Source organism: Lethenteron reissneri, chromosome 13 (assembly GCF_015708825.2).
Source record: "Lethenteron reissneri isolate LAM-NWPU_2019-01 chromosome 13, ASM1570882v1, whole genome shotgun sequence".
NCBI lineage: Eukaryota > Metazoa > Chordata > Hyperoartia > Petromyzontiformes > Petromyzontidae > Lethenteron > Lethenteron reissneri.
In genome coordinates this window covers 685,485-710,238 of record NC_083791.1, presented here as the reverse complement: position 1 = coordinate 710,238, position 24,754 = coordinate 685,485, and the positions used below count along the sequence as shown (strand labels likewise).

General features: G+C 49.7%; 2 protein-coding genes across 4 annotated transcripts in view; one reads left to right on the top strand and one right to left on the bottom strand.

The window, feature by feature from the left end:
• Positions 1-111: 111 nt before the first annotated feature.
• On the top strand, positions 112-14,188 carry LOC133341995 (sialidase-1-like). The gene is made up of 6 exons (XM_061550853.1): positions 112-243; positions 3,966-4,155; positions 5,512-5,774; positions 8,658-8,840; positions 10,224-10,443; positions 11,735-14,188. The coding sequence occupies exons 1-6, from the start codon at positions 166-168 to the stop codon at positions 11,950-11,952; spliced, it is 1,152 nt and encodes a 383-aa protein (XP_061406837.1). The 5' UTR covers positions 112-165; the 3' UTR covers positions 11,953-14,188.
• Positions 14,189-17,116: 2,928 nt separating this feature from the next.
• The window catches only part of LOC133341993 (retroviral integration site protein Fli-1 homolog), a 35,860-nt gene continuing 28,222 nt past the window's right edge, over positions 17,117-24,754 (bottom strand). For 2 of the 3 annotated variants that reach the window (XM_061550848.1, XM_061550844.1), the window contains exons 5-8: positions 23,009-23,080; positions 21,495-21,551; positions 20,371-20,418; positions 17,117-19,301 (exon numbers count right to left, since the gene is read on the bottom strand). In XM_061550848.1, coding sequence (XP_061406832.1) covers positions 18,745-19,301; positions 20,371-20,418; positions 21,495-21,551; positions 23,009-23,080 — 734 coding nt within the window. In that variant the 3' untranslated portion in view covers positions 17,117-18,744. The remainder of the gene's footprint in view (positions 19,302-20,370; positions 20,419-21,494; positions 21,552-23,008; positions 23,081-24,754) is intronic. The other variant, XM_061550845.1, reaches the window with a different exon arrangement.

The following is a 24,754-nucleotide window of genomic DNA, read 5'->3' as shown; positions in this document are numbered from 1 at the left end:
TGGTGCCCCCCTGGTAGCTCAGCGTTGCCCCCCCCCGACCCACGTCAGTCACGTGGTTCCGCCATCCGCGCCCCCTCCTGGTGGAGTTCGCCGCCTTACTCACGTGGTCGCCTCAGCGCCGTGCTCCTGTGATTGGGTGTCTCGCACGTGACGTCACTACGCGCGATGGCGGCCTCCGAGATGTGGGCGCTGCTGCTGTTGCTGCTGCTGCGGCGGGCGGCGCCCGGGGACGCGAGCATGAAGGTGCGAACATCACTAACATCACTACCATCACGAACATCACGAACATCACTAACATCACTAACATCACTACCAACATCACTACCAACATCACTAACATCACTACCATCACTACCAACATCACTACCAACATCACTAACATCAACACATCAACATTCCCATCATCACCAGCATCAACATCCCCATCAACGTCACCAGTATCGACAACATCACCATCACGAGCATCAACAAGCGCCGGCCTCGAAATCACCACCCGGACTCGACCACGAGCACCAACGTCACTCGTCAACTCGACCGGCGGTGCTGTCAGCAGTCACACACATTTACGACCATCACTACTAACACCGCTTCCATCGTCACCTACTACCAACATTGACATCAACACCACTAATGTACCATCAGTACCAACATCACTACCATCAGTACCAACATCACTACCATCAGTACCAACACCACTACCATCACTACCAACACCACTACCATCACTACCAACATCACTACCATCAGTTACACCACTACCATCACTACCAACATCACTACCATCAGTACCAACACCACTACCATCAGTTACACCACTACCATCAGTACCAACACCACTACCATCACTACCAACATCACTACCATCAGTTACACCACTACCATCACTACCAACATCACTACCATCAGTACCAACACCACTACCATCAGTTACACCACTACCATCAGTACCAACACCACTACCATCACTACCAACATCACTATCATCAGTTACATCACTACCATCACTACCATCAGTCCCAACATCACTACCACCAGTACCAACACCACTACCATCAGTACCAACACCACTACCACCAGTACCAACATCACTACCATCAGTACCAACATTACCATCATTACCATCAGTACCAACATCACTACCATCAGTACCAACACCACTACCATCAGTACCAACACCACTACCATCAGTACCACCAGTACCAACACTACCATCAGTACCAACATCACTACCATCAGTACCAACATCACTACCATCAGTACCAACACCACTACCATCAGTACCAACACCACTACCATCAGTACCACCAGTACCAACACTACCATCAGTACCAACACCACTACCATCAGTACCAACACCACTACCATCAGTACCAACATCACTACCATCAGTACCAACATCACTACCATCAGTACCAACACCACTACCATCAATACCAACACCACTACCATCAGTACCACCAGTACCAACACTACCATCAGTACCAACATCACTACCATCAGTACCAACACCACTACCATCAGTACCAACACCACTACCATCAGTACCACCAGTACCAACACTACCATCAGTACCAACACCACTACCATCAGTACCAACACCACTACCATCAGTACCACCAGTACCAACACTACCATCAGTACCAACACCACTACCATCAGTGCCAACACCACTACCATCAGTACCAACATTACCAACATCACTACCAACATTACTACCATCAGTACCAACACCTACCATCAGTACCAACACCACTACCATCAGTACCAACAGTGCCAACACCACTACCATCAGTACCAACACCACTACCATCAGTGCCAACACCACTACCATCAGTACCAACATTACCAACATCACTACCATCAGTACCAACACCTACCATCAGTACCAACATCACTACCATCAGTACCAACACCACTACCATCAGTACCAACCTTACCATCAGTACCAACCTTACCATCAGTACCATCAGTGCCAACACCACTACCATCAGTACCAACACCACTACCATCAGTACCATCAGTGCCAACACCACTACCATCAGTACCAACACCTACCATCAGTACCAACACCACTACCATCAGTACCAACAGTGCCAACACCACTACCATCAGTACCAACACCACTACCATCAGTGCCAACACCACTACCATCAGTACCAACATTACCAACATCACTACCATCAGTACCAACACCTACCATCAGTACCAACATCACTACCATCAGTACCAACACCACTACCATCAGTACCAACCTTACCATCAGTACCAACCTTACCATCAGTACCATCAGTGCCAACACCACTACCATCAGTACCAACATCACTACCATCAGTACCAACATTACCATCATTACCAACATTACCATCAGTACCAACATTACCATCAGCACCAACACCACTACCATCAGTACCAACATCACTACCAACAGTTACATCATTACCATCAGTACCAACACCATCATTACCATCACTACCAATATTACCAACAGTACCAACACCACTATCATTACTACCATCACCACCACCATCAGTACCAACATTACCACCGGTACCATCACCACAACCATCGGTACCAACACCACCACTACCATCACCAAATTCCGCTACCATCATCACCAGTAAGTACCAGCGTGACGTGAACTTTGTTTGAGTCAAACTACTCCACGTCTGTACTCAATTGGGATCACACGCGGCAGCACCCTCGCCCCCTACTGCTCACACCGGGTATGACTCCTGAGATCCTCAGCAATAAAATAACGCGGTGAGCTGGGTGCGGGATTGTGACCAGTGGGTCTGCCATTGATGCCACAGACCCACAGACTCACGATTCCAAAACGCACAGGAAGTAATAGAATTAGAATGTAAGATGCGCATTCCATCCTAGGATCGCAATGCATGAAAATCAGAACACAAAAACAGAACCAGGGCAACCGACCAAACTAAAGAGAGAAGGCCACTTTAACGAGATGGGTTTTCAAAACAGACTTAAATTTCTACTGACTCTATGCCTCATTTCAAATGGCAAGGCGTTCCATAGCTTGGGTGCCATGCTAACGAAAGCCCGATCACCAAAAGAGCGCAACCTCGATCTGGGAGGTGCTGACCAGTTGGAGATCAGAAGTACAACTTGCACATGAGACATGCCTCATGTCTGTCTAGAGGCCCTGCCATTAATGTATATATGTTGAACGTCTTTGGCAACGTACGTAGCCAACCGTGCCAATCGGTTAGCTAATTAATACCCGTTTGTGTCACCAAGCCAGCCCGAGGGTCTGTCTGTGTGGCTGACAACCTGTACGAGAAGTGAAAACTCAGTGACTGAAGTCACATGAATGTATAACATGGCACTTGTACGAGAGCTGTCACGATGCACAGGGTTACTCATTGCTGTGTCAAGGAAATGTACCGATTGGCATTACACAGCCATCATCTCTCCCGACTGTTACACAAATGCTGCTTGCAGGCCAGGCACTGAGTCCTCTTGTGCTGCACAGGGACAGCTGCCACTTGGGTTTGCTCCTTAAAAAATGTGTTTACATGAGATGCAAGTCACTTGTCGCGTTTCAAGTGCGGCGAGACGCCCCGGCATGCAGGAGGGTGGCTCCCATCAATAACAGCTCCCGATTATGCTGCCAGGTCGTGTAGTTCTGGAGATCCCAGATAAATCACAGCGTGGACCCTCCACTGACATCATTTCAAGCCCTTCACAATCCCAACAGCAGCAGAAGGAGGGTGGGTGGGTTTATACAAATCTCGTCAGCTTCCAGAGGGCATCCAATTTCTATTTCATGCCATTCTCAAGTATATCTTGCTATGGTCACTCATCTCATTTAAGTGCCTTCAAAGCAAACCTACGTGTAACACAGCGATGTGTATTCCGGTTGTAATGATGGTATAGTGCTCATGGTCGTAACAGTGTCAACAGTCGGAGTTTGTGCGAATGTGTATCATCATGGAACATTTCAGGTGAACCCTGTAATCGTTGAGGAGCAGCTGCTGTGGCAGAGTAAAGACACGGGGGAGGTGAACACGTTTCGAATTCCCATCATCACCGACACACCCAGGGGAAACCTCATCGCCGCGGTGGAGGCGCGCAAAGCCTCAGGTGCGGACGTGGGAGCCAAGTTTATCGCAATTCGTCGCTCCATTGACAAGGGTACGTATACCCGCGTTTGCATGTCAGAGCTCATTTGTATCGACAGTTCGCCGACTCTTGGGAGTATTATGAAAGGAAACCGGCCAGATGGCTCGTCGGGAGAGTGAACGGCTCGCAATCAGAAGGTTGCGTAGATTTTTCTCCGGGTCCTCCGGTTTGTCCCTCCACATTTAGAATCAACGTGCATTTGAAATATTTGGCTGCTATAAATGTCCACGTGATAAGCCACTTCGTTGAGCTATCATTTGTGACCAGGTCGCTTCTAATAAAGAGCGCAAAAGCTCAGTGGGCCTTACCTGGTAAAATAAAATTGAAATAGTAAGAGTTGTGATTTTTCACCAAGGTTTGCGGTTTGACTCAGCCCCCCTCCCCTAACCCTTTGGCGGCTAATAAGATGAGTAACACTTTGTGGAGAAGTCAACAATATGAATGTGAAATTTCCACTACTGACTATAAACAGGAGATGGAGCACATCCTCAATGGCCATTTTAAGCAAAAATTTCACTGACATTTTTTGGAAGGAAAGGCAGAGAGACGACAGGGAGCTGGAGAGGCATTCCAGTTGTTGACACATGAAGTGGAGAAACCATCGACTTGCATTGGGGTGATGACAAGGCTCAGCAGCAGCGTGTTCACTGCTCGTTGCGGAGTTTCTCTGTTTCAATCCGGTAGGCTGCCCTGGTTAGTACCGTGGTGCCTATGAACTAAATATTTAAGTGTGGACTTTAAAGATTCTCTGATGTCGTACAAACGAATAGGCCATTGTGTGCTGGCGTTATGGTCTGAATTCCACAGCAAATTACCCAATTGGGATCACAGCAGCAACATCGCCCCCCTCTTGTGAAACTACCGCAGACTGAAATGCACCAGCGCCTTCCTTCGTGACGATAGCCTCGTGCTATAAGAATGGCGCAAATACCAAATGTACGAATGATTCACAGTTACCTTGCTAAACTCGTCAAGGAGCATAAACCATTGCGCGAACTTCGGTAATCAATGCAGACGGTTACTGAGTCAGTTTAACACGTAGGCTTTCTCGGGTTTTAACGACACATTTATATATTTTCGCGATCTAACCCAAAAACCTTATGGACGGTTACTGAATCGCGCGCTTTCAGATGCGCACTTTCAGATGCGCTTCTGCGGCCGTCTGGAACGCTTTTTCTTCCGATATTAGGAAGCCAATGGGAGCTTTCAACTTTAAATCTAGATTGATAACTCATTTCTCTAGAACTGCTTTTTTGTGTTTAGTTTGTTGTCCTTCCCCCTACACCTCCGATTAGCACGGTTGGCTGCGTACGGTATGAAAGAGGTTCAACATACTGTACATTTATTATTATTTGATTGCCGTGCCAGGTTTTACCTGGAGCCCCTCGCAGTTCGTAGCGGACGATGGCTCGGCAGCCGACGGCCTCAACCTGGGTGCCGTGGTGGCGGACCACGAGGAAGGGCTGCTCTTTATCATGTATGTGCTGTGCGCTCACTACTACAATTGCGGAGTCTCCAGCACCATGCTCATCAGCAGTGCCGACGACGGCATCACCTGGAGCAAACCCATCAACATCTCCAGCCAGATCGGCACCAAGATGTTTGCCCCAGGTCCAGGCTATGGGATACAGGTAAGCAAAATTGCAAAATGCCAATATTTTATTATTATTTATTATTTTGCTTGTTCAGGAAGGCTTCAATGAATCTCAAGACTCATTTTCATTAGGGTCCTGCCAAGTTATCTTCGTAGGAGACGATTTTATTTCGTGCAATCCCAATTTGTAGGTCTTTTTTTTGGCATTTGGATGTTTAGCCAATACCAGTTTCATTGCATGTGGTTTTTACTCCAAATATACACCAGAGTTTGCATGTTCTCCCTGTGGTCGCGTGTATTTTTCTCCAGGTCCTGCGGGTTTTCCCTAAAAATTTAGAATCTACATGCATTTAGAGTATTTGTCTGCTCTAAATTTCCACATAAGCCACTTCGTTGAGCTATCATTTGTGGGCAGGTCGCTTCTGAAAAAGAGCTATACAGCTCAGTGGGCCTTACCTGGTAAAATAAAAAATAGTTTACAGTATAGTTTTATCGTCATCTTATAAATGTAAGTTAATCTTGACATGGTGTGGGGAGGCCAACATCCAGCAGTAGATTTATAAAGTGCTGTAAATAATTGCAGAGAACGTCTTGAAATTAACGCGGAAGTTTTTAGTCGCTAAAAATTCATGATCGAGTTTTGGGTTAGACAGCGGCATGATTTGGTCAAATTCCTGTCGTATGACCCTTTACCACCCGACACAGCCAAACAAATTAAATTGTCACGTGTGCAAGCATTTAACTCGACAATTTTTATTGTTTCAGCTGAACGGTAATTTGATTTACAAAAATAATTGTAAGCCAAATTTAATACAAACAATGCTTGCAAACTGTGCCCCTTGTATGGATAGAGAGGCTTAAGAAATATTGGTGCCAGTCACAAGCTGAGAAGTCTCGTGTCATAATAGGTTACTGACATCGTAAAGGGTCGGGTTGGAGAGAGCGAGGGGGCACGTGGTCGTGTAAATGTCACTGAAGCAGAACACAAGGAGGGTTGGGAGGTTGGTCAAAGAGTTCAGGTCAAGTGTGCAGTTGTGGTTAAGATGGGCTTGAACATTTAATCCTCAGTCAGCCATTAACTTTGACATTATGTGTTGTTCTTGTATCTGTACCAAGGGCTGACATTTTGCCAACGAAGAGGATGTTTACTCTTTCGTTCTTTCGGTAAAGTCACGTCGGTAGAAAATATTAGATCACGACGTTTCGATCGCAACACAAGCAATCGTCATCAGGTGGGACAACCACAGCAAGAAAACACTGCTGAAGTGGGCGAGAGATCTGCCGTGGCACGAGGTTATATAGTAGTGTATAGTGTAGTGCATAGTAGGCCTCGGCAGTAGGGGAGGAGAGGGAAGGGGGCGGGGCAGAAAGTGGACCCCGCAGCAGCACCCGGGCCATTGGAGTAAAGTGGGCCACCGCGTCGGCACTGGAGAGGTCAGCTGCAGGGGGGTGGGCAGGACAGAAAGTGGACCCCGGCTATTATCAGAAATTTGTTCATGAAGCCATCCAGATGTATAAACACAGACAAAACTTCAACCGAGAAGATGGGTACAAACTGAGCAATCATTGGAAGGACGTTATTAACCAGGTAAAGTCTTAACTGACTGTGATGTCTCCATCTTACCTGCCCATGTCAGCTGTTATTTCTGACTCTCTATGTGTCTTTCTCTGTGTGCTGCCCTGCTTCCCCCCCCCCCCTCCCTTCTCTCCCCCCCTGCAGCCGACCTCTCCAGTGCTGCTGCGGTGGCTCACTTTACTCCAATGGCCCGGGTGCTGCTGCGGGGTCCACTTTTTGCCCCGCCTCCTCCCCCCCCCTTCTCTCTCCCCCCCTTCTGCCGAGGCCTATATAACCTCGTGCCACGGCAGATCTCTCGCCTACTTCAGCAGTGTTTTCTTGCTGTGGTTGTCCCACCTGATGACAATTGCTTGTGTTGCGATCGAAACGTCGTGATCTATTATTTTTCTAGCTACGTGAACCAAAGAGTATGGATTCCTGCAGTCACGAAAGCTTCAAATCAAGATTGAAGAGGATGTTGTTTTTGTCATTGCTGTGGATGGAACGGTTGGGTGGTAGTGCGAGATGTGTGAAGCGGCGGCACCAGGGAAGCCCCAGAGAGTGGGCACTGTGCCGAGCTGCCCGAGTTCGTGTGAAAGATGGAAGTCATCTGTATTGCGATTCTGGCCAATGTTGATGATGGAGCTGGTGTCACTGGGGGGGATAGAGGACAGATTTGGCAGTGCCCGTCTCCTTGGTGTGTTGAGTGTATGCAGCCGTAGCTATGCAACACTTTTGATGATGTAGTTATCGGCGAAACGTCACAGTACTCGAATTGTAAATGTTGTGGGTTTACTCTCCAACACACCGGTGTGCTCAACAAGTAACGAATTGGGATGTTTTGTTTACGTGTCAAACATTACTAATTGGCTGTGTCGGATGGTGGCGGGTTAACGACGCATTGACATTTATGCGATCTAACCCAAAAACCTTTATTATGGATACCGTTGAAATAATATTTTCTTCACATTCCACACTTTTAATCAACAATATTTTTGATTTCCCAAAACTACAGATTACTGGGGAAAACAGTCCTTGGCGTGATTTGGATTTTTCATCGAGTACTTTATGTGCTCATTTCCTGCATTGCAAAACAGTTGAGATTGACGTTGCACAACTCGGACTGTGAATGAATCGGAGGCGGAACTAGAACTTCCTAAGTGGGGTGTGGGCAGCCCCATAATGTCAAGACTTTTAAACAACATCTGACATGACATCATGAAATGATTTTTCTCTGATAAATATCAAGGAAATATTACATTTCAGAGTCTCAAACGGTGGGTGGATCACCCCTAGGTTTGCCAATGGAATGAGCACCATTACTTACGCAAGTGCATCGATTATGTTATTTCCTGGGTTGTGCAGAAAAGGTTTGAGCCTAAGAAGGGCCGCCTAGTGGTGTGTGGGCACGGCACGCTGGCAGGGGACGGTGTCTTCTGCCTGCTAAGCGACAACCACGGAAAATCGTGGCATTACGGAGGTGACATGAAGAGCATTCCCTACAACCAGGACAAGGTGGCCGGGGACTTCAATCCTGACGAATGCCAGGTACTGCTTGGCCCAGCCTCTGGGATTTCCACGTTTATATTTCTCGCTTCCACACGAGCTTTCTGTGGTGCAGTGGCGGGCGCAGTGCACTCGCGATCCAGAGGTCGCCAGTTCGGCCACCCATCGCGGAAGTCTATACAACGGGGCAAGTTTCTTAAAGTGGCGCCGCGGTGGCGAGATGTTAACTACCTCATCTGGTATACAGGAGGTCGTATATTTGGTTTAACGACACATTTATATTTACGCGATCTAACCCAAAAAAACTATATTATGGATGATATTGGGCGCGAAAGCCAACGTGTTAAACTGTATATCTGGAGTTTGCACGTTCTCCCCGTGGTCGCGTGGATTTTTCTCCGGGTCCTCTGGTTTTTCCCTCTGCATTTAGAATGAACATGCATCTAGAGTATTTGGCTGCTATAAATTCCCATGTCATAAGCCACTTCATTGAGCTATCATTTGTGGTCAGGTCACTTCTGAAAAAGAGCTATGTAGGTAGGGTAAAGTGTGGGCACTTACCTCTTCCAAGTCGCCTGGGCAGCGTGGAAGAGGAGACCAAATATTGTCTAGAGCAGTGGTGGTCAAGCTGTGGCCCGTGGGAGCCCCTTGTGGTGGCCTAGTCTAAATGTATCCAGGCTCGTGCGTGGGGTCAGGCTTAGTGCACAAACACGATTTCAAGCTTTTGGCCCACCGGTAAGTTGTTTGCACAGTGTAGCCATTGTCTATAGACATCTGCCTATTCCTGGCCCCAGCGAGTTGATGTATCATGCACTGTGCTGCTAAATATCCCAAGTTTATTTCATTTCTAATGATCCATTGTCCAATTCCTCTTGCTCCACCCGCCCAGGCAGCTCAGCGGTAGAGGGAACAGCTTGCAATTGGGCGGTTGAGAGTTTAGATCCTGGTTGATATGACTCAGCCCTTTGTCCCTCTGGGGTCGATAAAATTACTTGTACTTTGTGGGAAGTCAACAGCTGTTGTCATATGAACAGACTTGAGCCTGCCATAGGATTACAGAATCTCCACCACTGGCTTAGCAGGGCTGTAAGTGGGAGATGAGCACGGCTGACTGGATGCTCATTTGTACGTCTGTATGTATGTTGAACTTCTTTCGCACCATACGTAACGAAACTTACGTAGCCAATCGTGCTAATCAGGGTGCGGGGAAGGACAATATACATGATTTAAAAGTGCATACCTCCAGTGGCTTCCTAATATCGGAAGTAAGACCATTTCAGACGGCCGTAGAACCGCATCTGAAAGCATGCCGATTCGGTGACGATCTTTGTTCGATGGCCAGCCAAAAGCTGCTGCTGCTGCGAGGATGACCGGAGTTGGCACGACGCTGTGAGCAGGAGACGGCCGTGACCGTGTGCCCTCTAGCCGTACGAGCTGCCGGACGGCTCGGTGGTGGTGAACGCACGCAACCAGAACTACTACCACTGCCGCTGCCGCATTGTCATCCGGAGCTACGACGCGTGCGAGACGTTTCCCGTGGAGCACCTGTACTTCGACGAGTCACTCATCGACCCCGCTGTGGCCGCCGGAGCCATCATCAAGAACGAGGTCGTCTTCTTCAGCAATCCTGCCAGCGAGAACAAGCGTAAGCCTTGTGCTGCTTCTTCTTTTTCATACGGCAGCTGATATAGATGCAGAGCTACAACTTACAATCTCACATTCAGGTGGTCAAGCCAGACAACTGCGTCGGGAGCAGCGGAGTATATAATCGCTGTGATGTCACCTTCGTATTTGTGGATCAGGCACTGTGCCGTTATACGTTGTACAATATGTTCTGGATGATTTGCATCTGCTGCTATGGTTTGTGACCATCACACCTCAGTGTACACGTACACATGTGCACGTACACTCGTCGCATGTGTACAGCGATACCTCGATCTACAAAATAGATGCGTTGCTGCAGCTGTGTTCGGATATTGAAACATCGGATACTGAGGATGCGTTCCCAGCCTTCGTAACTTACTTTTTCAGACTGTAGATGCTTCATAACTTACCAATAATATTGTAAACAAAGATAATTTATATTGAAAATAATATTATAGTTTCTACTGTACAGTATTTAAATCTGACACAAAGAAACAGTGACGAGACATATTACCAGAGATATCCACATTTGTTTTTTATGTATTTATTTATAATTTTACTTTATTTTTGGTGTATTGAATATTCGTATATCGATGCTCGGCACGCTGAACTCACAATCCACTTGTCGCCAGTTCGATTCCATCTCCTGGCGCGACAGTTGAAACGATGGGACAAGTTTCCGAAAGCTCCGCCAGCAGTTCTAAATGGGTGGGGTAAAGCATGGATAATCCCACCTCTTCCAAGACATCTGCCCAGAGTGGAAGAGTAGGCCAAATACCACGAGTGGAGGCCATTCTGCTTGCAGTGCTGTGATTAAGCAATGGAAAGCAGAGAAGGGGTAGTGGGATTTAACAAACATGTTTCTTTAACTGCCATGCATGGGAGATTAAATAAAACAAATTCAGGATGCAAACCATTACACCGTGACAGCATGCCTACTACCTTGTTTGAGTTTAGATCTTAAACCATCACACGAACTCCGGTCAGCCATTGAACAAGGACGGTCACTGCATTGTGCGCTTTTGGATGTGCTTCTGCGGCCATCTGGAACGCTCTTCCTTTCAATGTTAGGAAGCTACTGGAGCTATGCACTTTAAATCTATATTTAAAACTAATTTCTTTATAACTGCTTTTTGTGTTTAGTTTGTTTTCCTTCCTCCATGCCTCCGATTGGCACGGCTGGCTACATACGGTGCGAAAGTAGTTCAACGTACGTACATACTTGAAGTTCGAATTAGCGGGTTAACGGAGGATGTTTTTGTGATGAATGCGCGATATCCTGGCGTTTGCAGGGGTCAACCTGACCCTGCGCTGGAGCTATGACAACGGCACCACGTGGCCGGACTCTCTGCTCATCTGGCCGGGCCCCAGCGGCTACTCGGTGATGACCAAGCTGGAGCGTGACATCGAGGACGGCCGCTACATATTCGTGGTGTACGAGAAAGGACGCCTCGACATCACCGAGTCCATCTCCTTCGCCAAAGTGCAGCTTTACAACGACAACTTCTGAGCATTTGCCGACTTGTTCTCACGGTTGTCTTCTCCCGCCGGTGATTTTTTTCCTTCTCAAATTGTATAAATATTCTGGTGCAAGCATATTATGAAATTATTCCCAAAAACCTGCTTAGTTTTTTGACACGACTAGGTCTGTAAAATAATTTTGTGAGGTGCTAAGCGGTGATGTAAATTTGATATTTTTTTACAAAAAAATCTTTACGTAATTAATATTACTGATCCAGCTCGTGGCATCGCAAGACCATGAAGGACAGTGTTGACGAGGCCTTCGTCCAGCACTGAATGGATCGTGGCTGATGATAGCGGTGAAATGTATACTTTGAAAATAGAGAAATCTGGGTGATTCAGAGAGCCAGAGTCCTGATTTCAAGCCTGAGTTCCAGGCACTCATGGTTGAACCAAGTTCTCAAATGTAGCGATTTTCTCAGCCTGGTCACCAATGACTGCACAATAGACCATCACGTTCAATTTCTGTGTGGACTAAAATTTGACTCATAACTGGGTTGTCGAGGTAAGGGCGTGTAAAAATGTATCGTTCAACCCGGCACGGCCAATCTTGTGAACTTGTCAAATGTATTACTGCTTGAGCACATCCATAAGTTGGAGCGTTTCGGGTGTAGGAGGGTTTACGACACATCTTTTACATGACCTAACCCAAAAATCCATTATGCATTGTAACAATTGGTCGTGAAAGTCGACTTATATGTGTACAAAAATTCCGTCAAATTTGTCTTACGTTCTAGCCGATAACTAAAAATATCAGTTTGACTCGTGCAACTAACATTTCACTCTGCAGCAGGGCGGCAGATGGCAAAGTGCTACCCCTTCCTGTGAAGCGGAGGTCACGTAACTGGGAGTCTTTCTTTTGAACGTAGTTCTCGGTTATCTCTTTGCACGGACCGTTCTCTCGTCCGGGACGAAGCACTGTTCTGCCAGTTCCGAATGGATTCATCTCAGGACAGCAAGAGCACTTTTGACATATAATATATGGGAAAAGTCAGTTTTATTAAATTATGTAGCTAAGTTTCTCATTTGCACCAATAAGAATTCCTATATAAAATAGTCACTATGCACTTTTTAACGATACATTGAATCACGTGTTGAGTGATTTATAATGTTAGATACATATGAATTGTACTTGTAATGACTGTAGGTTTGAATGTCCTGCAAAACAAAATTGAACCACAGACTTTCAAAATCTTTCCTTTCAAGAGTTTTCCCACATCACTTTCTATGGCTGAATGCCAACACTCCAGACAAAACTACTTGGAGGAAATGTAAATATTGTGTTTCCACCCGAGGAATCATGGAACGACGAGTTTCGAGAGATTTGACGCACGTTTTTCACAGCCGCGTGTAATCCCCGCGTGATGTTTCTGGTTCGGGCCGCATTCCGGGTTTTTCCCTCTCTTGAGCTTTGGCCACGTGCTGCTATGGGCAACTTCAAAAGCTGATTCGGACTCCCTGGATTTTATTCTGACTGGGTAACAGTTTCAAGGGAAACGTCAAATTTATAATAGCTATATTTGGCTCCTGACAATTGTTCAAATTATCGGTGAGCTGAAACAATTATCATTGGCACGTGAAACACTTGTGCAAGTGACAATTTAATTTACGATTCCGTAGTTGAATTGCCCGCATTAGCTCGGGGGAGGTTGTGCTCCGGGTCATTCCCATTGAGCATGCGCGTGTGCGCAGGACTTCCCTCCTGAGTGTACCTGGCACGGGCCACTGCAGCTTTGCCGATTTCACTCCACCGATGTGGCGCCAGCAGCTCCCTCCAACTGTGGGACCTCGCCGAGTTTAGCGACCACCGCCGCCGTGCAGCCAGGACGCTCTCGCTGCCCCCATTGCACACTTCCATGGAGCTGCCGTCAACTCGATATAGAAACCTGTGGGTTGGAGTGAACATTCCTCGTGTCGATGAGCTTGCAAGATATCTCGGTAGTCACCATCAAGAGTGCCGCGCTGGCGAGATGTTATCTCGTGGATTCGATCCCGACCCTGATGCCTGTATATTTGGAGTGTGCATGTTCTCCCCGTGGTCGTGTGGATTTTTCTCCTGGTCCTCTGGTTTTTCCCTCCACGTTTATAACCATCGTGCGTTTTGAGTATTCGGCCGCTATAAATTTCCACGTGATAAGTCACTTTGTTGAGCTATCATTTGTGGCCAGATCGCTTCTGAAAAAGAGCTAATAGCTCACTGGGCTTTACCTGGTATAATAAAATAATGGTTGTCATGTTGACCAATGACAAAAATAAGATACTAAAGACTGGATGATATAAATGGTCCCGAGGTTTAAATTAATATATCAGCCATATAACACGCACATTTCCAGCCACTTGGCCTCTTCCATCGACTGCCCATACATGTTTACTGCACTAACGCGTCTTACTCTGAAAAGGATATGCCTAATGTTGCATTTATTTGCTGTGAATGCGTTTCTGTTGTCAGCTCAAAACTATGAGTCGGCAGTGGACGTGCGAGGGAGTTTGCTGCAATAGAGGCCGTGGACTCCTGTACTGTGTCATTGCTCACCACACCTCTTATCGAATACTGTCACGTGTACACAACTGCATATAAATGTTGAGGGTAAAAGTGCAGCCCTACGATTTTTTTGCTCGCTCCACTGCTGGCGGAAGGGCCTCCACTGGAAAGGGCTCCGGAGATAATTTCGGCCTCTTCCACGCTGGCAAGACGTCTTGGAAGAGACAGGAATACCCTTCCCATACTTTAGCCACCACACACGACCTGGTGGTGAACCCAATTCATACAGCTGCTGGGTGGGCAGAGGCAGTGGAGGATTTAAGAAACTTGCCTCCATTGTTTCAACTGTACACAAACTGCATATAAATGGGGCTCTGTGTCTGTGTATTCCTCAGTCTTACTATCACTGACCTTGCAGCGGTTGTAACGTTTGGACCTTTTTAATTGAACACACTGGATTAGCAACTCGTGGAAATTTCAAGCTTTTAAAATAAAATGTAAAAAGTTAAATGTATTTTCTCTGGTAAATATCGGTCAGATTCAAGTGGCAGATCCAAGAGGGGGCAGGGTATTTACAATCTTCCCCCCACCCTCTCCTGGGCTTCGCCACTATACCCTGTGCAGCCACCTATTTTCCTATAATCATGAGCAGGGTTTTCCCATGACGACAATGTGATATTGTGTCGCGTGCCATACCATTCCCAAGAGCAATGTTGCCGACTGCTGCGGCTCAAGTGCGGCACTGCTGCGGCTTACCGGCAAACACCGCGGCACATTCTGGCGTTTTATTCTCGTGTTCACGTCGATGTATGGCACATGTCAACAAAAATTCACATGCGGTCTGGCGTTACAGCTCGTGGCGCGTATTTAATTACGGAACTCAGTGTTGGGATTTTACAGGGTTGGCTGAACTTTTTAAAACACGCGAGTGGAAGGTTTGTGGTGGGGTCTGGGGTGGCTCACGTCCGGGATGACCGCAAGCTGCTCGTGTTGGCTGTGCCATCTCGCGTGGTGGTTTAGCGGGTCCTGGTGACGCAGGACCCGAGGGTCTCGGACATGAGGTCGGGTTTCAATCGCGGTGGCAACCTGCGGCTCTTTAAGGACTGCTTCGTGACGTCATTTACTTAGGACCACCGTCTTGTATTCACCCACAGTGCATTGCGGCTCTTATGATTTTGGTTGCCGACCCCCTGGTTTAAATGGATTATTTAGGGATGGATCCCATGTGTTTTTAATATTGGCTCCTTTAATTATTTATCCCACGTGGTCCAGAGGCTTCAGCTGCTTTCGTAAATGATTCTATGGCACTCAGGATTCGGTCCGTGATATTGCCACGTGCTCTCATCACGTGGTGTTACGTGCAGCTACTTCAGGTTGGGTTTAAAGTACAGTCTATTCTATAACGCGCGTTGTTTTCACAACGCGATAATGAATGTATGCGGGGAAAAAATTGTAACGCGGATGCGAATTAGACATAACGCGATCAAGTAAACAGAACTTCGTCGCGCGAGTAGAAATAAGCGGTCGTACGCCTGCCTCCGCGTAGCATCACGCAAGACGGGATGCTCCTGGACACTTCTAGATGCTATCCATGCGCCTCCCATTCTCTGTTCGGCCTGCGTACGCTTCTCACTGTGATCTATCCTATATTAGTTGTTTATCATCACGCGATTTTTCCATAACGCGGTGTTCTTCAGGAACGCAACAACGACCGCGTTATGGGAGAACAGACGGCCGCACCCATCTGGCGTGGAGAGACCCAGAGCTGCCCGCGCCACTGCTATTATATATTATGCTCGTGGTAGTATTCCAATTTGTCCTGAGATCCACAATAAACATTTTACCATCCATCCGTGGGTCCAGATCCCACTATTGGCCACCGCTGAGTTAGTATGTCGAAATTTCTCACGTGGAAAAAACGTAATTGCAAAAATGTCCCATTTTTAAGGTTATCCATAACATGCTAAGCCTAAACAAAATAAAGCTGTGAAAAATTGGTCAGTTTTTGGTGACAAGCGGCATAGGTTAGAACAGTGATGCATCGTATATATGTGTAACTTCTTTCACACCGTACGAAGCCAGTCGTGCTAATCAGAGGTACATGATCCGTCAGAAAGCTTTGACCAACAATAGCACAGATTTAACCCTTTAATACTAAGCATTGTTTTTTTTGTAATCGAGGGACTCGACTCTATGTCACGAAAATCCGTTTCTTGTACAAAGCATCGGTGTCCTGTCTCCTGTCCCCTGTCTCCTGTGCTGTCTCCTGTCCCCTGTCTCCTGTGCTGTTTCCCGCCCCCCGTCCCCTGTCTCCTCTCCCCTGTCTCCTGTCTCCTGTCCCCTGTCTCCTGTGCTGTCTCCTGTCCTACCAAGATGCACTTCGATGGTGCTGTGCGCATTTAAAGCCCGCAATGTAAAAACTTCCCATAACTTGTGGGAAGTCTTGAAGCCTGGTGTCAAGTTGTCTGTGTGGTCCCCTCCTTACCAACACACGTGTCCATGTGTGGCAGACACAGGGCAAGAGATGTGCGTGGTGCATGTTGCTGTGTGGTCTCCTTACCAACACACGTGTCCATGTGTGGCAGACACAGGACAAGATATGTGCGTGGTGTATGTGCGTGGTGTATGTACACACCTTGCACACACACAGAGGGGCCCGGGTAACGCCACACGCTTATCATCTCACATTTATTCTGCATAATTAATATAAATACACTAATATGTATACGGCTTAAGCTGATCCGGATGATGCGATTAAGTGCTTGTATATACACTGCTATATGTGCAGCTGAACACGCGCTAGGCGAAACGGTTCAGAATTTGACGAAATTTTTTTCTTCCACAAAAAAAACTCCAAAGCGATATTTCTTCCAGTGAAACAGCTAAACTTTACCGAGTTCAACTCGAATTCATGAACTTTATAAAAACGAGAGAAAGAGAGAGTCCCTTAATTAACGTAAATTGTATATAACTTAATTGTTTTCTTCATCAGGCACGGCAGGTGAACGCGGAGTTCCCGTCAAAACGCACAGCGTTCTCTCTCCTCTCGGCGAGTTACTTTTGGTCCACGCAGTTGCACCAAGTACACCACACGCCACGCACGAGCACATCTTACATTTGCGCTTTCGACTCTGCACTGCTAAGCTACATTTTGAGATGCATATTGATTTGAAGTGGTGGAGCGGTGTTACACCAGCGGTTGGCGTAGACCGCGCCCAGTATGAGCCCAATGACCTGAGTTCAATTCCCGGCCATGGCTCAAGTCGGCGATACATGCGGAGCGAGGGGTCCCCTGTGGAGTGGGGGGGGGGGGGGGGCTATGGAATGAGGGGTCCCCTGTGGAGTGGGGGGGTCCCTGCGGAGTGAGGGGGGTCTTATAGAGGGAGGGGGGCCCTGGATAGTGCCCCCCATGGTGGGTGAGCATCCCTGGCGTCGATCACTGAGCTGAGATGCGCATCCCGATCCCTGATTGTCCACGCTTGTGTTCCGTGTAAAGCACTCTCGGTTATCGCTTTGGTTTCACGAGTTGGGTGATCAAAACAAGAATAGCGTTATTGGTGCAAGAAATTTCCACCTTAACGACACGTGACGGTGTTCCACAAGACTCGCGTCTAAACGACGCTCATCGACGAAGTCGGTGCGTGGCGCGACAAACTCTACAGCAGCGATTTAATCTGCGATAGAAAAATATTCTTATTATTTTTATCCAATTTGCTGGAATACTCGATGGTTCGGACAAAAATACAACTTTTATCACCTATGTTACCTGTTCTGTATACATGGTGTGTTACATTGCATCTCTCATTTGTGATTTGTTTACACATAACACTCGCTCTCCCTAGCCCCCAACTATCATGGCATCGTATTCATTTAAAAAAACACATGGATTACATTTCAACTGCTGTTCTCTGTGACGTCCGCATCTATTGCTCGCACAGACATCACCAGTCTCGGCACCGCTTTTCCGCTGCAAAGTCGAGCCGGCCCAGTTATTGCTTCCACCGCAGAAGCCGCGCGACGCCGCGTCCCTACGGCGTGCGACGTCACGCCCAGCGAACGCGTCGTTGGCCCCGCCCCTGGCCCTGCTTGACCCCTGAGCCGGAACGTCTCGCACGGTTCGTAAGTAACATGAGTGGAAAAACCGCCCGTACGGCGCTGGCTCGCCCCGGACGTGCCCCAGCGGAAAAGGGGACCTCGTCCCTTCGCACGTCGCTGCGGCGGCCCCCCTCGTGACCCACGGGCAAGGCCGCCATCGGCTCGCCTCGGCCTCCGGGGGGCCTCGCGAAGGCGCCCCCCGGCTTAGTAGTAGGAGCTGAGGTGCGAGGCGACGTGCGCGCCCGGGTGCCGAGGAATGGCAGCCTGCGTCGCGTACATTCCCCCGGCCGCGGCCGCGGCCGCGGCCGCCGCGCTCCAGTACGGGTTGCCGGCGCCGAACGCGGCGGGCGACGAGACGGGGCCGTGGGGCGGCGGTGGGACGGCGCCGGCGAAGTTCGCCTTGTGCTGGTGGTAGGAGGCCTGCGCGTAGGAGAGCTCGCCCGGGTAGCGGTAGGCGCCGGGCTCGGGCGGCGGGTGCGGCTGCAGCGCCTGCGTGATGCCGTGGAAGTCGAACTTGTAGGCGTAGCGCTTGCCGTGCACCTTGGTCATGATGTTCTTGTCGTAGTAGTAGCGCAGCGCGCGGCTCAGCTTGTCGTAGTTCATGTTGGGCTTGGACTTGCGCTCGCCCCAGCGGCGCGCCACCTCGTCCGGGTCGGTCATCTTGAACTCGCCGTTGGTGCCCTCCCACGTGATGCAGCCCGCGTTGGCGCAGTCTGACAGCAGCTCGAGCAGGAACTGCCACAGCTGGATCTGGCCGCTCCCTGGCACAGGCGACAGCCGGGGGGGGGCACGACGTGCACCATCAGCACCCCCATCACCACCATCACCCCCAAGCACCAGGACACGAGGGGCACCAACAGCACCACCATCACCCGGAAAGCGACGGTTCACTCGCGTCACCGCTGGCGCAAGGGCCCTTCTATGAGAGGGAGCTCTATCGAGATAGATTCTAGGCTAGTGTTCTTCATTGCAAGGCCCGCGGGCCACTGGCGGTCTCCGATGGCCTTTAGTGCTGCCCCCGACATTACACAAAACTGAAAACACCCCCATCATCATCGTGCTGCTGTCAAACCCAGCACTGGTTTCAAATATGTCACGGCCCCCGCGCTACTGATGATGTCTTATCGGCGAAAGTGCCCCCCCCCCCTTTGAAGATGAGTGAAGAGCACTGCCCTCGAGGGTATCTGACCCACTCTTACACGCTGGGCCGACGTCATTGAATAGATGGGAGTGTCCACACTTGACCCCACCACACGTGACCTACGACCGTTCAACTGTGTTGTTGTCACCAATATTTGCTGACAGAGGCGGTGGAATATTGGTGTGTTAGGGGAGGGGGGTGGATGTAAGAACCTCGCCCTCGGTGTTTCACCCGCCGCGCCTGGAGATGGAATCGAACCGGCGACCTCTGGATCGTAGAGGTCGCCGGACTGCGTCGGCGATGCGCTCGTGCAGAGAATTCTCTGCAGCTTCTATCCGTTGTATAGAACATCCTCGTGTAGTTACAGACATTTTCGAAGGTCTCCCGTTACCATGTCGGCTATGGGGGGCTGTCTGACCATACTTCACCACGCGGTGTGTAGTAAACATCGCCACTGAGGAGACAAAAGCGGGCGGGCGGGCGTGGTGCTGGCCACCCACCCCCTCGTGTGCCGTGCCGGCCTTCACAGGTGCTACTCGCTCACAGAACTTGCCCCAACAGTCTGCTCAGGCTATTGGGGGGACCTTTGTCTTTATGTGACACGGCCGCGTCCCCGCGCTCCACGTGTGCGCGAAGCCAAGCGTGGCGCTTGCGAGCGAACGAGAGAGAGGAGGAGCACGCCTCGGTACCTGGGTTGGCGAGTCGGCTGCTCGTGGGACCCAGGATTTGGTACGGATCTGGATTTCGGAGTCGACATCCACGAGAGAGGGAGAGAGGGAACAACGCGAACACAGAGACATCCACATCATGCTGAACTCGGTGCATTGTGAACTCGCACTAAACGACAGGAATTTAACCAAATCATGCCGCTGTCGAACCCAAAAATCAATCATGAATTTTTAGCGACTAAAAACTTCTGCGTTAATTTCAAGACATTCTCTGCAATATTTTACAGCACTTTGTCAATCGACTGCTGGATGATGGCCTTCCCACACCATGTCAAGATTAACTTAGATTTATAAGATGACGATAAAACTAAACTATTTTTTATTTTACAAGGTCAGTTCCACTGAGCTATACAGTTCTTGTTCAGAAGTGACCTGACCACAAATGTGAGATCAACGAAGTGGCTTCTCGTGCGGAAATTCATCGCAGCCGAATTCTCAAAAGGCGTGATGTTGATTCTAAATGCCGAGGGGGAGAAACCGGAAGACGCGGAGAAAAGTCCACGTGACCATGGGGAGAGAGACACGCACACTCCAAATATACAGCATCAGGGTCGGGATCGAACCCACAACCTCCTGCACACCAGGCGAGGTAGTTCACGTCTCATAGCCACCGTGATGATGATGAGAGAGACACGCAAACTCCAAATATACAGCAGCAGGGTTGGGATCGAACCCACGACCTGCACACCAGGCGAGGTAGTTCACGTCTCATAGCCACCGTGATGATGATGAGAGAGACACGCAAACTCCAAATATACAGCAGCAGGGTTGGGATCGAACCCACGACCTCCTGCACACCAGGCGAGGTAGTTGACGTCTCATAGCCACCGTGATGATGATGAGAGATACACGCAAACTCCAAATATGCAGCAGCAGGGTTGGGATCGAACCCACGACCTCCTGCACACCAGGCGAGGTAGTTGACGTCTCATAGCCACCACGGCGCCCCAAAGCCTCGGCGTGTGCCGCCACAGCTACCAACGAGCGCCACTTTGTCAACAGAAGCCGGAGCCACTGGGGGGGGGGGCTCATTCCGTCGGAATGGGACGCGACGAGTGAAGCGACGCAGACTTCGCGAGACGTACCGGGCTGGGTCCTCTGCTCTCCGGATTTGTTGACGGCCGGGACCGCGGCTCCGGCTTCTGTGGACAAAGTGGCGCTCGTTTGCAGCTGTGGCGGCGCACGCCGAAGGTTTGGGGCTATGCGGTGGCTCGGAGACGTTAACTACCTCGCCTGGTCTACGGAAGCGCGTGGGTTAGATCCCTGACGCTGACGTCTGTTAATAACAATTTACATTTGTAAGGCGCATTTCATCCGAGGATCCCAATGCACCAAATATGGCCAGCTCGCTTCTAAAAAAGAGCTAAATAGTTCAATTGACCTTACCTGGTAATAGATACAAATGTTTAATTTTGGCTCCCGCGTTCCACGTGACCGTGACGTGTGCGAGGGGGTTCTTACGATCCGACATCCCTGTCCTCGCTTCAGGTCGACCCCGATAACGCAAAGTCAGATGTCCGTGATGCCACGGTCAAGACGCCACTCCTCCTTCCCACCACAAGTGGCATCGCTCTGGCAAACCCGAGTTCGATTCCCGCTCGTGGCCAACACCAGCGACGATTATCTGAACCCGTCTTGGGCTTCCCTTCGGTCGTGGCTGTGTGACTCTGTGGTCGTAGCCGTGTGGTTGTGCAGCTGTGTAGCTGTGTGGCTGTGTGGTTGTAGCTGTGTGGCTGTAGCTGTGTAGCCGTGTGGCTGTAGCTGTGTGGCTGTAGCCGTGTAGCTGTGTAGCTGTGTGGCTGTGTGGCTGTGTAGCTGTAGCCGTGTAGCTGTCGCTGTAGCTGTGTGGCTGTAGCTGTGTGGCTGTAGCTGTGTGGCTGTGTGGCTGTAGCTGTGTGGCTGTGTGGCTGTAGCCGTGTAGCTGTGTGGCTGTAGCTGTGTGGCTGTGTGGCTGTAGCCGTGTAGCCGTGTGGCTGTGTGGCTGTGGCTGTGTGGCTGTAGCTGTGTGGCTGTGTGGCTGTAGCTGTGTGGCTGTAGCTGTGTGGCTGTGGCTGTGTGGCTGTGGCTGTGTGGCTGTGTGGCTGTAGCTGTGTGGCTGTGTGGCTGTAGCCGTGTAGCTGTGTGGCTGTGTGGCTGTAGCTGTGTAGCTGTGTGGCTGTAACCGTGTAGCTGTGTGGCTGTGTGGCTGTGTGGCTGTAGCTGTGTGGCCGTATGGCTGGAAGTGTGTGGTTGTAGCTGTGTGGCTGTGTGGTTGTGTGGCCGTGTGGCTGTAGCCATGTAGCTGTGTGGCTGTGTGGCTGTGGCTGTAGCCGTGTAGCCGTGTAGCTGTGTGGCTGTAGCCGTGTAGCTGTGTGGCTGTGTGGCTGTAGCTGTGTGGCCGTGTGGCTGTAGCCGTGTAGCTGTGTGGCTGTGTGGTTGTGTGGCCGTGTGGCTGGAAGTGTGTGGTTGTAGCTGTGTGGCTGTGTGGTTATGTGGCCGTATGGCTGGAAGTGTGTGGTTGTAGCTGTGTGACTGTATAGGTGTGTGGCCGTGTGGTTGTAGCTGTGTGGTTGTGTGGCCGTGTGGTTGTAGCTGTGTGGTTGTGGCTGTGTGATTGTACCGGCTTTAGGCGGGGGTTGTGCTGCCTGCTCTGGGTATGGCGGTACGCTGGGGTACGTCAGGGATGAGCTGCCTGGAACGGGAAAAACAGGCAACACGATCACCATCGTCGTTACCAGTGGAGTCGACGCGAATCATAAGACAATGCACCCCCAGTTACTGCATTAAACACGGGGGGGGGGGGGGCAACCAGGGTCGTGAGAGAGGAGTTCGCACGCAGGAAGAGATACCACTCACTCTCAGCAGCAGCATCATCAGCAGCAGCATCATCAGCAGTAGCCAGGGTGCTGTCTGCACGCATCAGGCAGTTCACCAGCGGTTGGGTCAACAAGGCCTGGCTCTGTTTAACACGTTTTGGGTTAGATTGTGTAAATATGGATGTGTCGTTAAACCCACTACCACCCGACATAGCTAATTAGCAAGGTTTGTCACGTAAATACATGACAATTAGTTAATAGTTCAGAACACCTGGCTCTGCTGATGAGACGATGCATGTCTGAATGTTGAAACCGGTCCAGAGTCTTTTTTGTGTTGAACCAATACTGCTGATAAGATGCACTCCCAGAAGGCCGCGTGGCTGATGGAATGTGCAAAAAAAAACACTTCGATTTTAGTGAAAGCAATTTCCCAGTGCGACCTCGATCGCGCGATCGTCGTCACAAGACAAAGAATCCAAGCGGGTCTCGAGCAGGGCAGCGCGGCGCTACGAGTTGGGGAACGGCCCGCAGAAGCGGACATCACAGAGCTCCCTCTAAGATCCCTTTAGTCCCACACACAGTCGTGGGGAGGGGCGGCAGCACTTCCCCACCCACTTTGCATGAGAGTGAGGTTCGTTGCGCGACAGTAAAGCTGATGTCTAATTCTCACAGATGGAGCCAAATTAAGTGTAGAACCAAATCTAATGTGATGGTGGATTTGTTTTGTGTGCAGTCATTGGTGACCAACTCGCTGCACTTGAGAGCCCAGTTTGATCACAACTCAGTCCGTGGTGACGCAGTGGTGAAACTTGTGCCTGCCTCCCAGCAACAAGCGCTTGTGTTCGATTCCCGACTCGGGGGCTTTTCTGATTTGAGTTTCTATGTTATCTCCCTTTTCCGCATGGGCTTCCTCCCACAGATAAAACCACAGGTATGTTCTTCCTCCTATAGCTGAACCCACAGGTATGGTCTTCCTCCCAATGCTGAACCCACAGGTTTGGGCTTCCTCCTATAGCTGAATCCACAGGTTTGGTCTTCCTCCCAATGCTGAACCCACAGGTTTGGGCTTCCTCCTATAGCTGAATCCACAGGTTTGGGCTTCCTCCCAATGCTGAACCCACAGGTTTGGGCTTCCTCCCATGGCTAAACCACAGGTAAGGGGTTCCTCCCACATAGGCACAATGTAACTGATATTGGTCATCCCAGGACTGAAAGATCACCTGCCAGCTACTTAATTATGATCACACAGCAGTAGCAGCAGCAGCAGCAGCAGCAGGAGCAGGAGCAGCAGCAGCAGGAGCAGCAGCAGCAGGAGCAGCAGGAGCAGCAGCAGGAGCAGCAGTAGCAGCAGATGCAGCAGCAGGAGCAGCAGCAGCAGGAGCAGCAGCAGCAGAAGCAGCAACAGAAGCAGTAACAGCAGCAGCAGGAGCAGCAGCAGGAGCAGGACCAGCAGGAGCAGCAGCAGATGCAGCAGCAGGAGCAGCAGCAGCAGGAGCAGCAGCAGGAGCAGGAACAGCAGCAGCAGGAGCAGGAACAGCAGCAGCAGGAGC